Source organism: Lissotriton vulgaris, chromosome 12 (assembly GCF_964263255.1).
Source record: "Lissotriton vulgaris chromosome 12, aLisVul1.2, whole genome shotgun sequence".
NCBI classification, from domain to species: domain Eukaryota; kingdom Metazoa; phylum Chordata; class Amphibia; order Caudata; family Salamandridae; genus Lissotriton; species Lissotriton vulgaris.
In genome coordinates this window covers 145,325,919-145,340,423 of record NC_141700.1, presented here as the reverse complement: position 1 = coordinate 145,340,423, position 14,505 = coordinate 145,325,919, and the positions used below count along the sequence as shown (strand labels likewise).

At 42.6% G+C, this 14,505-nt stretch overlaps 1 protein-coding gene across 1 annotated transcript in view; it reads right to left on the bottom strand.

The window, feature by feature from the left end:
* The window catches only part of CCT3 (chaperonin containing TCP1 subunit 3), a 201,329-nt gene extending 188,370 nt beyond the window's left edge, over positions 1-12,959 (bottom strand). Inside the window, exon 1 of the mRNA XM_086947621.1 lies at positions 12,807-12,959. Within this exon, the coding sequence (XP_086803747.1) occupies positions 12,807-12,837 (31 nt within the window). The 5' untranslated portion in view covers positions 12,838-12,959. The remainder of the gene's footprint in view (positions 1-12,806) is intronic.
* Positions 12,960-14,505: the final 1,546 nt, after the last annotated feature.

The window sequence follows — 14,505 nt, the reverse complement described above, 5'->3', positions numbered from 1 at the left end:
TTAATTTAGGTAATGGGTATCAATTGTGAAACTGAATTGAAATACCAAACTAGTGTAACATTTTTTTACAACAAAATGTATTTCTAACTTACAGATCAAAAGGGTATATACATGCCGACACGGAGATAAGACAGCTGTTATTTGGTATAGATTACAGCTGAATTTTATTAGATGCTACTAAAAGATTTTACAGGAAGTTATGGTATGGTTGGAAAGGGTCAGGGCAACTTCACAAATCATGTCAGGTGTGAGTGGTGTATTTAATCCAGGTACCACACTGCACTTACTAAAAAAATGTTTTTTCGTTTTGTACCATACATTTTCTTAAACCACTGCTCTTTATAAAGGTATCACTAAAGGTGTTGCACAGGATATGTGAAAATCACTTATACCTGTCATGAAAACATAGAAGTGTTACTCGTGTGTACTAAAAACTTGGCAGCTATGTTTGGGCCACGCTGGTGATAGTCTGGTGACACTAGTCAGTGGGGACGGAGATAGTGTCACTCCCAGTCATTGAAATGTCACTCATAATTACACTGAAATTATGAATAGGTCACACATAGCAGTCTGAAACCTTGGCAGCTATGGCGCTAGGCAGGTGAATACAGCGCTCCCAAGCGCTATAAAACTTGTCGCTTCAGAGCCCCCACATCCTAAAAATCTCACCACACACTGGAAGGGAGCAGGCTCTGGGGTCATCGGTCTAAAGCACTTTTCTAGTAAAAAGATTATTCCACACAAACTGTCATCCAGAGACTCAGTACCCCTGATACTCTCCTGCAGCACTCTCACCACAGTGAGACTCGTGTGAAACCAATGACGTGTCAGAGGGAGAATGACACCAAAGGATGAAAGGTAGAGGCTGCCCAGCAGAGATGCGAACCTATAATCTGCAGAGAAACACACACACACACACATACATACATACACACAAACCCAAACACATAAACACACGCACACACACATAATATATGCACATGCACGCATGCACACAAAGTCACTGAAAAAAAGGACAAATTAACACTAGGTATCAATTACATTAAACAATGTTCCATGTATAGCGCTTAACACAAAAACGAGTGAATAGCCCCTGACAACTATCCAACACTGCCAGCTCTTTCCTGTATACCCGAGCATATTGTATAATGCTATTAAAACAGACTTTTTTGGTCAATCCTGAGCAGCGCATGTGCTGCTCTTCGAAGCACGCTGTATTCAGGTATGGACTTGCTAAGATAAGCTTGCAGTTTTGTCCTATCGCTGAAGGTTGGTAGGGTGGGGAAGAAGTGTCTGGGGCGTCCTTTAAACAAGCATTTGCAATGCAATAGGTCTCACTTTTGCGAAAGTTTAAGCTATTAGCATTGTAAATGACAATGCCTTTTATTTATGTTTTAAAGCAAAAACAAATAAAAGGCATTGCCATTTACAATGCCAATAGCTCTAACTTTAATAATGCTAGACCTATTGCATTGCAAATGCTTGTTGTATACGGTGCACAACAGGTAGACGGCGTTTCGGTCCCACTCTTAAATCATGGGGACCATCATCAGGACATTAATTAATGCCTTATTGTGTTAAGCCTCTAATGCCTAGGGAAGGGGAAAAAAAACATACATATATTTAATGACATATACATTAAGATTCCATGTTTAACGGGTGACTAAGTGAGCCTAAAATGGTGTTTAACAGTATTATATATTCTATACATTGTGATACCTCGTGCACTCCTTGTCTGGAATACAAGGGTAGTTGGTGGTTCGGATTGGTAGAGTTAGTTATTCAGTTCTACCTGTTTTTCAAGAGAGGAGCGAGCGGTTAGAGAACCAAGGAATGACCGGTGCATTTCTATGAAGACGCATTGAGTGCAGTTACAGAATCATTAAAAAAACGGCGAGTGGTGTGACCGATACATACAGACATATATATACATATAGATACATATAAATACATACAGACAGCACCAGTTCAATGTAACTATCTGATGTACTTGGCTTTTCACTTGCACCTCTAAATCATACAAACCATCCCCATACTGTTTATCTGGGAGCGTATGTGCAGAGTGAGTTTTCAACAGCGAACGCATCTAAAAATCGTATCAAAAGTATAACGTCAGTCATTTTCTACAAACTGAAACCATAATCCAGGATGAACATATGTCTACAAGAATGTACTATTTTGACAAATGCCAGTTACTTTATCTTCAAGGCGCATCTGGCTCCAAAATCAAGGAGCACCTTGCACTCATTCACATGCAGCAGACCCAATAGAATTAACTGAATGCAATATGCCATTTGACGCAACATGCAAAACCATTACGGACTGCTTTCTTCTATCCCCAAGCAAGAGAACTATGGCAATTTAGACTACATTAATACACAAGAGAAACATGGTACATAAAACCTAATGTCAGGTCCAAACAAGCACTTACAATGCAATTGGTATTGCAATTACGAGTTTTTGAGCTATTGGCATTGTAAATGGCAATACCTTTTATAAAAAATTAAAAAGGCATTGTCATTTACAATACCAAAATCAACACCTACTGCATTGTAGAGCGCGGTGTCCGTGAAGCGAGCGCCACGCTCATTACTAAAGTTAACAAGAAGGGGCCTGCCTAGCTGCCTCCTGCCACCAAGCACCTTCGATCCGGCAGCTCTACTCATTTAAAGAAAAACAAGTTATCTGATTTTGGGCGAGCTGCGTCGGCCAGTCCTGTGGGTGCGTGTGACACATAGTGAAAGTTGCAAAGTTACAAAAAAAAATAAAAAATAAAAAACCACGCCTTCCATTGCTAAAGCTGGGCTGCCACTAGTAGTCTTTAGATTGATTAACCGAAGAGTTCTCCCGAAGGGCTTATGTGAGCAATACAGTAAGGACACAGGTAAATGTTCCAGTCCTTATGGGCGGTAACAAATTGAGACATGACGGTATCAAAGAGGGACTAACAAGCCTTATAATAAATCAGAAGCTCACGTTTATGGATGACAAGGACTAAAGCCAATTAAAAATATGGGAGGAGCTTCTAAAGCATACTCCACTACTGCATGCCTCGCAGAGCGAGCAGTGCCTGCGCGCTGCCGCTAGGCTTGACCTAAAAAGAATTTTTCAATGTGGTTTCGTTCAAACACCAATCAGTGACGTGATTCTCCTTTAACTGTACCCTCTCCATCCCAGACCCCATATGCAAAACCAATTACTGCAACAGTCATCCTGTGTGATGGTTCATAGCTACCTTTCAGCTCTAAATACAAGAACTGTAAAATATTTTTAAGTAATGAAGACATTCCTCGATTGTTCAGAGCAGTCTAAAAGATGTTCTGTTGTACTAAGCAGTGTCTACATAGCTCATCCAGGAGTACTTTTTTGCTGTATTCTTGGACTTTTCACAGAGTAACCCATAATTACAAGTCCAATAATACAATGCAATTAAGTGCTCAAATAGGTGAAATACTTACACCTCACATTGGTCACCTTCAGATGTGGTTTAGATTGTGAGCTCATAGGGCAACAACCCCTTTTCACATGTTACACCCTCCTGCTCACCCACACAGATTGGTGCCCGTATAGTAATGACACACCACGTGTCGCTCACTTACACAATTGCCAGTGATCCAAACACCTATGCGTTATCTCCTGGCTCAGTTCTAATTAAACCATTCATAAATAATTGGCATCATAGATCATCTCAAGAGCTAAGTTAAAGGAAATTATCCTGTTATACCCATTCTCCTAGATCTGGCAGTAGATTTTTAGATTCATCACTCTTACATTTCTCCTCTGCAATACTTTGTTTACGAAAAAGCTCAACTGAATTTCTTATTTCCTCTGTGTTCAGGCCTTCTCAAACCCCTCTCATCTCTTCATGATACCTTCTTGTAGCTCATGCCCCAAGATAGGACACATTTGTTTTCATGTCTACTTCAGAAACGTATCAAACTACTCCCTTTGTTATGACCTGCAAAAACTATGCATTGTGACCAATCTCAAAATCCCGAGCCACAATCGGAGAGGAACTTCTAAGCTAGGACCATGCCACATAGCGATGAATCACTAGAAACAAAATGAAGCTCAACAAGCAAGACTTAAATCCGGAATTGTACATCTTTGCCACCCTCACTGCTCCCCATACAACTTGTAAAGCTCAGGTCCCCACCTATGCCATCAACCTCAATGAAGAGCACTGTTACATCATTTTGGAGCCCAACTTTACCAGTAGACGCTGTTCAACTTGCTAGTCAATTCCTCGTTTGATTATATATGACTAGTTAGGCAAACATACCCCTGTTTGGGAGTCCCATGTAGAGTACAGGCCACTCATCCGAACTATTCCATCTGATTGTGTCACTACTCCAGAATAAATTCTGTGTCATTCTAAAAGTCCCAAATGTAAGCACGTTTCCCCTCCATTTACCACTTTCAGACATTTCTCGGGGACTGCATTTTCTCCGTTGGATGTTGAAGCTGGAGGAGTTTGTGTCCATGTTTCTGTACTGCAAACCATGCCCTCCAGGATAGAGGGTATTATACCTACTCGGTATAAAAATACCAATGCACATATCACCCCAGGGGCAGCCTTTGAATACTTTGTGCCTAATAATAATAATAATAATAATAAATACAACAAAAAAAGTTCCTTTTGAGTTAAAATGTGTTGGTACACCTTTACAACTCCCTAGTAATCCGCATTAGGATCTGTAATGGAGATTTACGGTTCTGCAGGACAGTCAAGACCCATGTACTTATTAAACTATGGCTGTGATAATCACTCACTTTATTGATGCAAATAAATGTACCCAGCTGACGATGTAGATATATCACTGTTGCACTACTCTAGTACTGGACTGGCGCTAAATGTACAACACAAATTAAGTCAAATTCACAATGCCATGCAGTAGTTCAAGTGAGCTTGATGCCTCACTTACATACTAATCACAATGTTGTTGTCCCATTCTCTTTTCCACAACTACTGCTGGAAAAGTTATTACCAATATATAAAACTTACTTATCTTACAACTATACTATTGGTGTATAATTAGTTACTACCAATTACAAATGTTTCTATCGTTTGCATGCCCAAGGGTTATACTGATGCCAATCACTAAAGCATATGGCTCTCACTTCCCTTAATAATTTATTTATGTCAATCCTCCGCTTGCAGATGATGTGCACGTTCTTATCCAGTTACCTTTCACGGTCAATCTGCACTAAATCAGAAATTCTAAATTAAACAAACAGCATTGACCATCACTTTTAAATGGCGAGAAAACGGAGCTTAATAATTTCACCTTCGCTGCCCGTTGACCAAAGCACATTAGTAGCGATCCTGCTAAGCACCTATAAATATAGTCAGAAGCCCACCTCTACATTTAAGTTAGACAGTCTCTGATAAAATTCCAGCTCTTACTTCATAAGAAACTCGTTTTAACATGTTTTTTTTTTAATTAAGCCCCACTATTGGATGGAAATGCAATTCCGCTCAATCCAAGCAAAATCAACCATACACCAACTCTTTACATTCAGAACATTAACAACTAGCAGTCTTTACAGCCATGCATCATACAATCCCAGAATAGTCCCACAAGGACTTGAAGAGGCTTCGCAATTGACAAAAAAATTTAAAGATGTTTAGTGTGACCAATTAAGAGGTAGCATACTCTTCACTGGGGACTATGGAAGAGGCCTGGACATTCCCCTTCCACTCTATCCAATCACTTTCACCATAGATAGGTTAAAAGACCCTTCTACATGCAAGGATGGACGACATACTGGTGGATCTGGGATTATCCGTACGTTTCGCTCCCTTAGGTCCGCCACCATGGGTAGCAAAAATGACAGGCAAAAGTGCCAAGAAAGTCACTTGGCTGGTGACAACCCAGAGCTGTAAAAGACAAATCCAAAATATCGAGATACGGTGTACAAAATTACAGCTCTCCACGGATAGGTAAAACATGTTTGAGAGAAAACAGCAGGACTAAAAAGCAGGGATGTGGAATTCTTATAGCCCGACGCACAGGACATATTGTTTGAGGTCAAGATCAACAAGTTTCCATGTGTATTTTGGCTGCCAGTTTGCAGTACCACATTATGGATGGGGAAGGGCACGGTCTGCAGTTAAGGTAATATTTCTGCCCCTAATTAAATGGTGTTTATTTATTTTTGGCATTTGTACAGCGCTCTGTTACCCGTAGGTGTCCTGGCGCTAAGTGTCACTCCTAAGGTAGAGGGGGAATCGGGAATCATTTGGTAAACAGCCATGTCTTTAATGCTCTTCTGAAAGCCATAAGGTCCGTCATTTTTCTAAGGGCCTGGGGCAAGGCATTCCAGGCATTGGTTGCGCCCAGCACTAAGCTTCTGCCTCCCCAGCACGCTCTCCTAATACAAGGCACAGCGATCAGCCCCAGGTCTGCTGATCTGAGATTTCTAGTCGGATAGTACCAATGAAAATACTGTCGAAAGAATAAGGGTCCCTTGCCTTGTAAGGTCTTGAATACTAGGCATAATGCTTTAAAAAGAATTCTCTTTCGCATTGGGAGCCAATGGAGGTAAGCCAGCTCCTGGGACACAGGGACAAATTTTGGGATCCCCAATATAAGCCTGGCAGCCGCATTTTGTAATAACTGCAATTTATTGAGTACCCCCTGTTGGGCACCAATAGACTATTGCAGTAGTCCAGCCTTGCCATAACCAGCGTCCTGACCACTGTTTTTCTGTCGCTGCCTGGAATAAATGGAAGGATCTTACGGATGGATTTGAGCAAATAGGCAATAGAAGATGGAGCATTGACCTGGGGACGAAAGGTAAGTTGGGCATCGATCAACACCCCCAGGTTTTTCACCTTAGCCACTGGGGTGGGAACCTTGCCCATCTGCTCTGGCCACCAGTTTGGGCTCCAAAACTTAGTATTTGACCCAAATACTATGACTTCAGTTTTAGCTGAATTTAGTTTAAGGAAGTTGACTGCCATCCAGTTTCCAACCGCCAGCATACAGTCCTGAAAATTCCTTGCTACTCCTTCTTCCATCCCAGGTAGTAAAGACACCACAATCTGGGTGTCGTCAGCATATGATGTAAGATCAAAGGCCCGGATTACTGGAGCCAATGAGCTGACATAAACGTTAAATAATGTGGGGCTCAGGGAGGAGCCCTGAGGAACTCCACAGGGCAGGATGAAAGGTTTTGATTCATAGTCTCCTAACGCCACACTTTGGACTCTGCCAAACAGGAAGGCTTTAAGTATGTCGAGTGCCTTCCCTTGTACTCCGCAGGCCTTCAGACGGTCGAGTAAGATCCCATGGTGGACCGTATCGAAGGCTGCGGAGAGGTACAGCAACACCAGGGCAGCCCTCCCTCCCGCATCGGTCACCGCTCTGATCTCCTCAGTTGTTTTTATGAGGGCGGATTCCGTGCTATGGTAAGGTCTGAAACCATGCTGGGAGGGGTCAAGAGTTTGAGTGGCCGCAAGGAAGGAGCTTAATTGAGTATTCAGGGACTTTTCTATTAGTTTAGCTGGTAGAGGGAGCCTTGCTATTTTGGGCAATAGCTATTTGGGTCCCTAATATCAAAGTTTGGTTTTTTTAAGTAGGGGCAAAATGGAGGCATGTTTTCAGCACGCTAGGAAACCTACTGTTGTAAGCATGTTATTAAAGACGGTCACCAGTGATGTGACTATCGGCCCTGGGGCCATTTTTAACACAGCCACCGGGCAGGGGTCTGACTGGCAGGGGTTTACTGGTAAAAAACAATCCAATTTTTGCCCCAGGGTAAGCTCCATAGAATTTTCTGGAGTAGTAGCCTGGCTATTCATCCTCTCCTGGCAAGAGAAGGCTTTAAAGATGGTCTCCACCTTTCCTAGAAAGAATTTGGCAAGATTTTCGCATAATTCAGGACTCGCAGGGATAGCCGCAGGAACCGGGTCAGCCAAAGCGGACACTGTAGTAAACAGTTCCTTCGCAGAGTTCTTAGCGAGGTTTATGCGATTAGTGTAGTAATCTTGTTTTGCCCTCCCCACCGTTTTTTTTATATGCTAGGAGGCTTTGTTTGAGATGCGTTCTATCACTTTCCCTGTATTCCTTCCGCCACACCCTTTCCAGTTTTTTTACATTCCAACTTATGATTTCTTAATTCCTCAGAATACCACGGTGCTGAAGGCTGGGCTCTGGCCAGAAGACGCAGTTTTGGAGGAGCAAGGATGTCACAGGCTTTTTCAATCCAGCTAGAATGGGCAAGAGCCGCCGCCTCCACCTCTAATGGAAGGGGCTCCTTGGAGGCGAACAGATGGTCTTCCAATGCTCTACCCTACTTTATCCAGGCCCTGCATATCCTGGCTACTTTAGGCGGACATCCCCCACTTTGGGATTTCGTCACGGAGATGGCAAATAACAGTGCCCTATGGTCAGTCCAGGTGACCAGTATAAATTTAATAAAATTCAAAGTAGGGTGGTTCGAGAAAAGCCCATCCAGGGTATGACCAGCCTTATGCGTAGGACCCCTAACCAGTTGTTTAAGCTCAGCGCCATCCATCAGATCGATAAGTGCATTGGTGTCCGTGTCCCGGAGGTTTTCTACATGGAAGTTGAAATCACCCAAGACCGTAAAGTCCCTAGAGCAGAAACCCTCCTCCAGTATGCTTCCCACCAAGCTCAATAAGATATTTTTAGGCCCAGGGGGTCTGTAGACTAAACAACCATTAAATGAGTGATGATTGCCCAGGGTAAAGTTAAATGCTACCGCTTCACATCCATCCACAGTTAAAGGGCGAAAAAAGGCATTAAGGGAATTATGCTATATTACTGCCAACCCCCCACCTTTTCTCAGTGGGCGGTCTCTCGTGAAGCTAAGGTAACCAGGGGGAGTGGCATTAACTAAATCCGGGCCTGAAGCCGCATCCGTCCATGATTCGGTCACAAACGCAATTTTAATATTTTCTTCCTGAATTAGCAGAGCACATTCCAGGCTGTGCTTTACCAGCGACCTGGCATTCAAAAGAAGGCAATCAAATGTATGCCCTTCTGCCTTATATTTTCCTCGATGTGTTCGAGATAAGGCCTCAATGGGGGACATTCACACGGCCGGGATCGTACTCATACAGCCTGCACAGGCACACGATCTTGATAGGTCCTTATCCATATTTAAAACTATGCAATTGGGTTTTCTACCTGGCCCATTCAATTTTTTCAATGTATCTGCACTATATGTCATCTTATGTAGCCCCCCCCCCCCCATGTGTGACCGGCAGGGTTCATGGCGCTTGGCGCGGGCCAGGCTTGCCTTTGGCGCGCCCGCTGCGCGTTCTTGCCAGCCCTGTTTGAATCTATTTCGCAAGTCGAAGTCTAGAGCGCTAACCCTGGACCACCAAGATGGCGTCCGTCCGGGTAGCTGCTCGGTTGAGAATGCCTCCCTTTGGCTTCTAATCACACATGGGAGCCCTTGTCACCCTCTGCACCAGGTAAGAGGTCTGAGTGTCAAATAAGCAGTAGCACACACAAGAAGTAATTTGTTTTTAAAAACAGCGCTTAAAATAATTTCCCCCAGTTTGAAATGCTCCTGACTTGAGCTGCGTGCTAAGTGAAAATTTTAAAAGCGGGCTAAAACACCAGCTGACTCTACCTCTCCCGGCTCACGCCTCAGGAGTTCTGCTGTTCAAACTTGTATTTATAATCAATTGAAAGCCTTTATTATTAGTGGGCACTCCAAGTTAATGTTGTAAGCTCCGACTGCACTACTGACAGAGGTTCCAGTATAAAAATGTGTTCACTTTTTCAAAGTTTAGCAATGTGAGGCTATGTATAATGCTCCCAGAATGCTCTGATTTGATGCAAATATTTGCAGAAGCTTGAAAGCAAGATTAACACCTTGGCTGCTAAAGGCATTTTCCTCCTGTGCCGAATAATGGAAAATCTCATTGTTCATGACAAGCTCAGCTCGTCATGAGCACAGCTCAACTGTGCCTCATGACGAGCTGAGCTCGTCATGAGCTCAGAAGGGGTTAATGATACTTTTGTTTCAAAATAAAATGTTCATTAAAAGAATGAAAGCATCAAAAATATGTTTTTGCTAAACTACTGTAAAATTCCAGGTACACCTTTGCAGCATAATTTAGTAACATATGATGTATGCTAGTAGTTCCCAAAAATATTCATAATGGAAAATAAGTGTAACCAGTTTCAATGAGATTATGGGAAACAAAAATAAACAAGCATTGGCAAAGCCAGTAGGTCTGAAATTGGTGGTCAGCTTTTTAGTTTTGTCAATGTGTGACTTGTTTGGCATGGTTTTTGTAAAACCTTATTGGCATGGGAGCTGCTGGGCCCTCGTCATAACAAACATTGGCAAAAGCAAAAAAAGATTTTTGGTTTTAAAAAGCACACACTGCCAAAAGTAGTTACTGGCACTGAACAAAACTACTTTGTGTGCAGATATACTACTTGTGAAAGAGCATAAAGCTGCCACTCATAGTGAATCAGAGAGAGAGAGAATTTTAATAAACACAAAAGGTCATGGTCAACGCCAGACCAAATTAGGGGCCCAAATATTAAAGAAAGTCTCAAAAGTGCACTTGCGGTATATGTCCTTGCATTAAGTGCAGCTATACAGCCTTCGTGAATTACCAAGAATTTACATAAGTAGGACAAGAAATAATAGTACTAGAAAATATATGTGAACTGCATTTGAGCATGAGCAAGTCTGCATGTGTAGATTTGCTCATGCAAAAATCTGAGTGTTTTCAAGTTCACTCTTCCTCCAAACCACTTTTTTTCCAAAATTCTGGGAGAAGGTTTACGCCTGCCATTGTCAGGAGTAAAATTGAGTTCCGGCTTCATGCACGCGGAAACCATTTGATGTCCTTTTAACTGAATAGGCGCCTACAGGCGATGAGTTGGTGAAAATTTCTCACATAACCAGTCGGGCCATTAAGTGGCCAGCTGAATGATTTGACGATTTCTACTTTTAAGTAGCTGCACTTTATTTTACTGATTAATGATTCTGGAGGACCTTAAATTATAAATCGGTCTACCTCCTTACCTTTTAAAGCAGAAGATCTCTTGTTCAAGAACAATTTTGAGTCCTGAAGATGACCGTTAAATAACGTACCGGTCGAAACGCCGTCGACGCTTCTCTGTGGCTTAATTTTTTATAAGGACACAGTATTTATGTTTATGGTGTTGCTTTTTTGTGATTTGTATTGTTGTTGCCACCTGTCTGGTTTATATGTATTGTTTTTTGTACACCAGCGTTTTTCTTGCTTGAGATTATTTGTATGTTCAAACAAAACCTTTTGAAATGTCCAAATAAATGTATAATTTTGATAATATTAGGCTGTTGTGAAGGGCTTCTTTAACTAACATATTGGATATTTTTCCAATTTTTAACATTTCTCTCCCCTGAGCCTTTTGTTTGATATAATAAGTATTTGTCCCAGGTTCGGGGTTTGTGGACAGCCCCTGTGGTTGTTAATCATCAGGAGTAAAATTCCAACATTTCTCGGTATGGGAAAAGATTAGAGAAGAGTTGTTGAAAACCCATAAAACGTGCAAATGAGTAGGTTTGCACAGACTCGAAAGGCCATTCTAACCCTGGAACTTTTGCTTACGACTATCTTCAGTCCCAGTACGTAGATCTGCAGAAACGTGGCAAAATAAGGGGATTGCAAGTATTCAAACACTACTATGGGATGAGCCCTGGCATAATCAGAGAGGCTATTTCAGAGCTCTTATATGAGATTGCTGCCATAATTTGTCGCTACCCTACATGGCACCAATGGGGCAAGTGCATTTTGTAACAAAACAAGTAGATTTAACTGCATGCGCGCTAGCGGAATTCCGCTCGCACGCTGGGTTTTTTTAAAAACGCACTTTGCGTGACGAGCTGGGCTCGTCATCAGCGTGCGAGGAGGCTACGCGATGACGAGCCCAGCTCGTCATCAGCGTCGAAGGTGTTAAGAAACAACCTGCCCCATGGACAAGTAGATATTTTATTAAATTCCACACGCACCTGAAAAAGGAAGGGATATCAATGGCTAAAGATATTTGCTTGTTGGAACGGTACACGACTTTTGGATGGCACTGCCCAATTATAGTGGACCTTAAGTGTATTATATCACTCATATCTGGGACCATAGACATTCGAACCGCCGTGATAGTGGGGGAATGAACACAGCTGCAGCAGTCAAACAGGATGACTTGAAGAAACGGCTAAACGTTGCCTAATAAAAATGTTCAAACTACTATACACAACGATCTGACTTGCAAATTACACGAAATTTTTATACGGACAGTGGATTTTTTTTAGATGCGTTACAAGGCATTAAAGCACGTATATTTATCTGAAATGGTAGGAGGCTGGCAATAGGTAACAATAATACAACTTTTATACTGGGTTACACACACATCTGATAGACTAAGAGCCACACCCCGAGAGATGCATGTCAACATCCCTTAACAATGCCACATTTGATTCATACCAGACTAATCTGCCAGAGAGTGGCTTAACTGCCTTGGGTCGGTTCTGTGTTGCTCCATGCTTGCCGATGACAGGACGGTCAAGCACACTAACAGAGGTGCATGACATTCGGGAGAGAAGAAATACTTCAGCCCGAAGCCTCGAGTCCGGGGCTCGATAAAGCTCTTACACCTCCAAGAATAGATTGTGATTAACGAATTAAGTCCCACTCGCAGCCTCCCAAACTAACCCCATGCAATGCACAGAACTGTGCCGCTATAAAGTGCCGACCACCTCCTGCGCCAGCACTGACAGCGCCATGTGCCCCACCCACTACACGAAACACATCACCCACTCTTACTCACTGAGCACTACAACTGGCCGACCACCCATCATCTTGGCGGCTTGAAAGGACCAAACCCCGAAGAGAACCTTCTGGAGACGGAGAGATGGAAAGAAAGGAACGCTGTTTCACTGAGACACCCTACAGAGTCGTCAGGGGTGGGATTAAATACCGACAGATGAGACTATCCAATCGCTTGTGAGGACTCATAATGTGCCGGGTATTTAGCGAATCAAATACACGAGAGAGCAGATACCCGCCCCTCTATGTGGAGTCACTTCAAGCTCGGTTGCCGTGAAACGCCGTTAATTCTCTTTTAGTCCGCGTGCAGATAGGTGGAGCTGTGCGCATGTTTTCAGGAAAGAGGAAGTCAAGGTTGGTTTCGGGGCTTGTAGTCTTCTAAAAAGCAGCTACCCTTCGAGACAGATTTTTGTTTTAAAAATATAGAATTGTATCTTAATTATGCTGAAAAGGACATCAGTATGGGCAGCGGCCACAGTATCTTACTCGTGAAGAGGCAACAATTGGAGCTTAGTGAAAATGCTTTAAAATTAAGAACTTGACAGCTGAGGCATGATTGGAAATGTTGGTTTTGCGCATTGTGCACTCTGGTTTGGAATTGCGTGTGATACATGCTCTTTACAAGGGTGTGGGGTGGTCGAGATCTGATGTCTGGGTCCTCAATGTTTTTAGAGCTCATGGCAACTGTAGTATGTGACGACTGCAGCCAGGCGTGGTATCTGTGGTTACATAGTTGCTCGAGAAAGTGCAGCTGTTCAGTCGCTAGTTGCTGCCTGTCTAAATATGGCAACGTTTGCTGGTTTCCTAGGCGCCTTAGCGTTTCTTCCAAAAGAGGCGTAACCTCTGCAGTAAACTGTAAACTCCTCCAGACTCTGTGTTTTCAAACCGATGAGTCTCCCCATTTTAACTTTGATAAATAAATTAAATAGTACAAAATGTTATGGCATGAAAGTTGTAGTTACAAAATCAAAGTACTTATGGTCATCAAAAGTAAAATAAGTAATTAAAAATGTATTTCTAAATTATGCTGCTTATGTTTTAGCTCATTGGTTTGTTCAAATTCAGGTTCATGAAGCGTTCACCAATTAAGCTTTAGCTCCAACTTGGGCTAAACATTAAATTTTAATACAATTAAATCATTTGAAGCAGATAGTAGCATCCTCCCCAGCTCTGAAGCACATGAATGACCATGCCACACACGGAGCTCTGGAATACACGTCTATATTCTTCGGCATGCAACCGTTAACTGAACGCACTAAGTAATAAACTTTATTGACCACAACCAGACACACCCAGATACCTCCTAACTGATTATGTAACTTTGTAAGGAGTCCGCAAAGGACCACAAGGGTCCCACTGCACTTGATTACAAGACACTACAGATTTATTAAAGTATTTAGCAAAGTTACAAACCCAAATCATCGATTAGTTATAAAACAATAATCAGTACATGAACGCATTAGTGTATAGCTGAAAGCAATTCAAAGCCATTGGCGTAACACAAAACAATGGAACCCCCTGCAGAATGTAATGAGGGGCCTCCCTTGCTCCAGTATCTCAATGATATTCTGTGGCCTTGGGCTGGGAGTGGCCCCTTCGGAGGGTTGGGGGGGGCCCTGTGCGACAAGGACTGGAGGGACCTGTGTTACGCCCCACTCCAAAGCCATGAAAGCAAAGACAAACTGTTATAAAGTTGTATC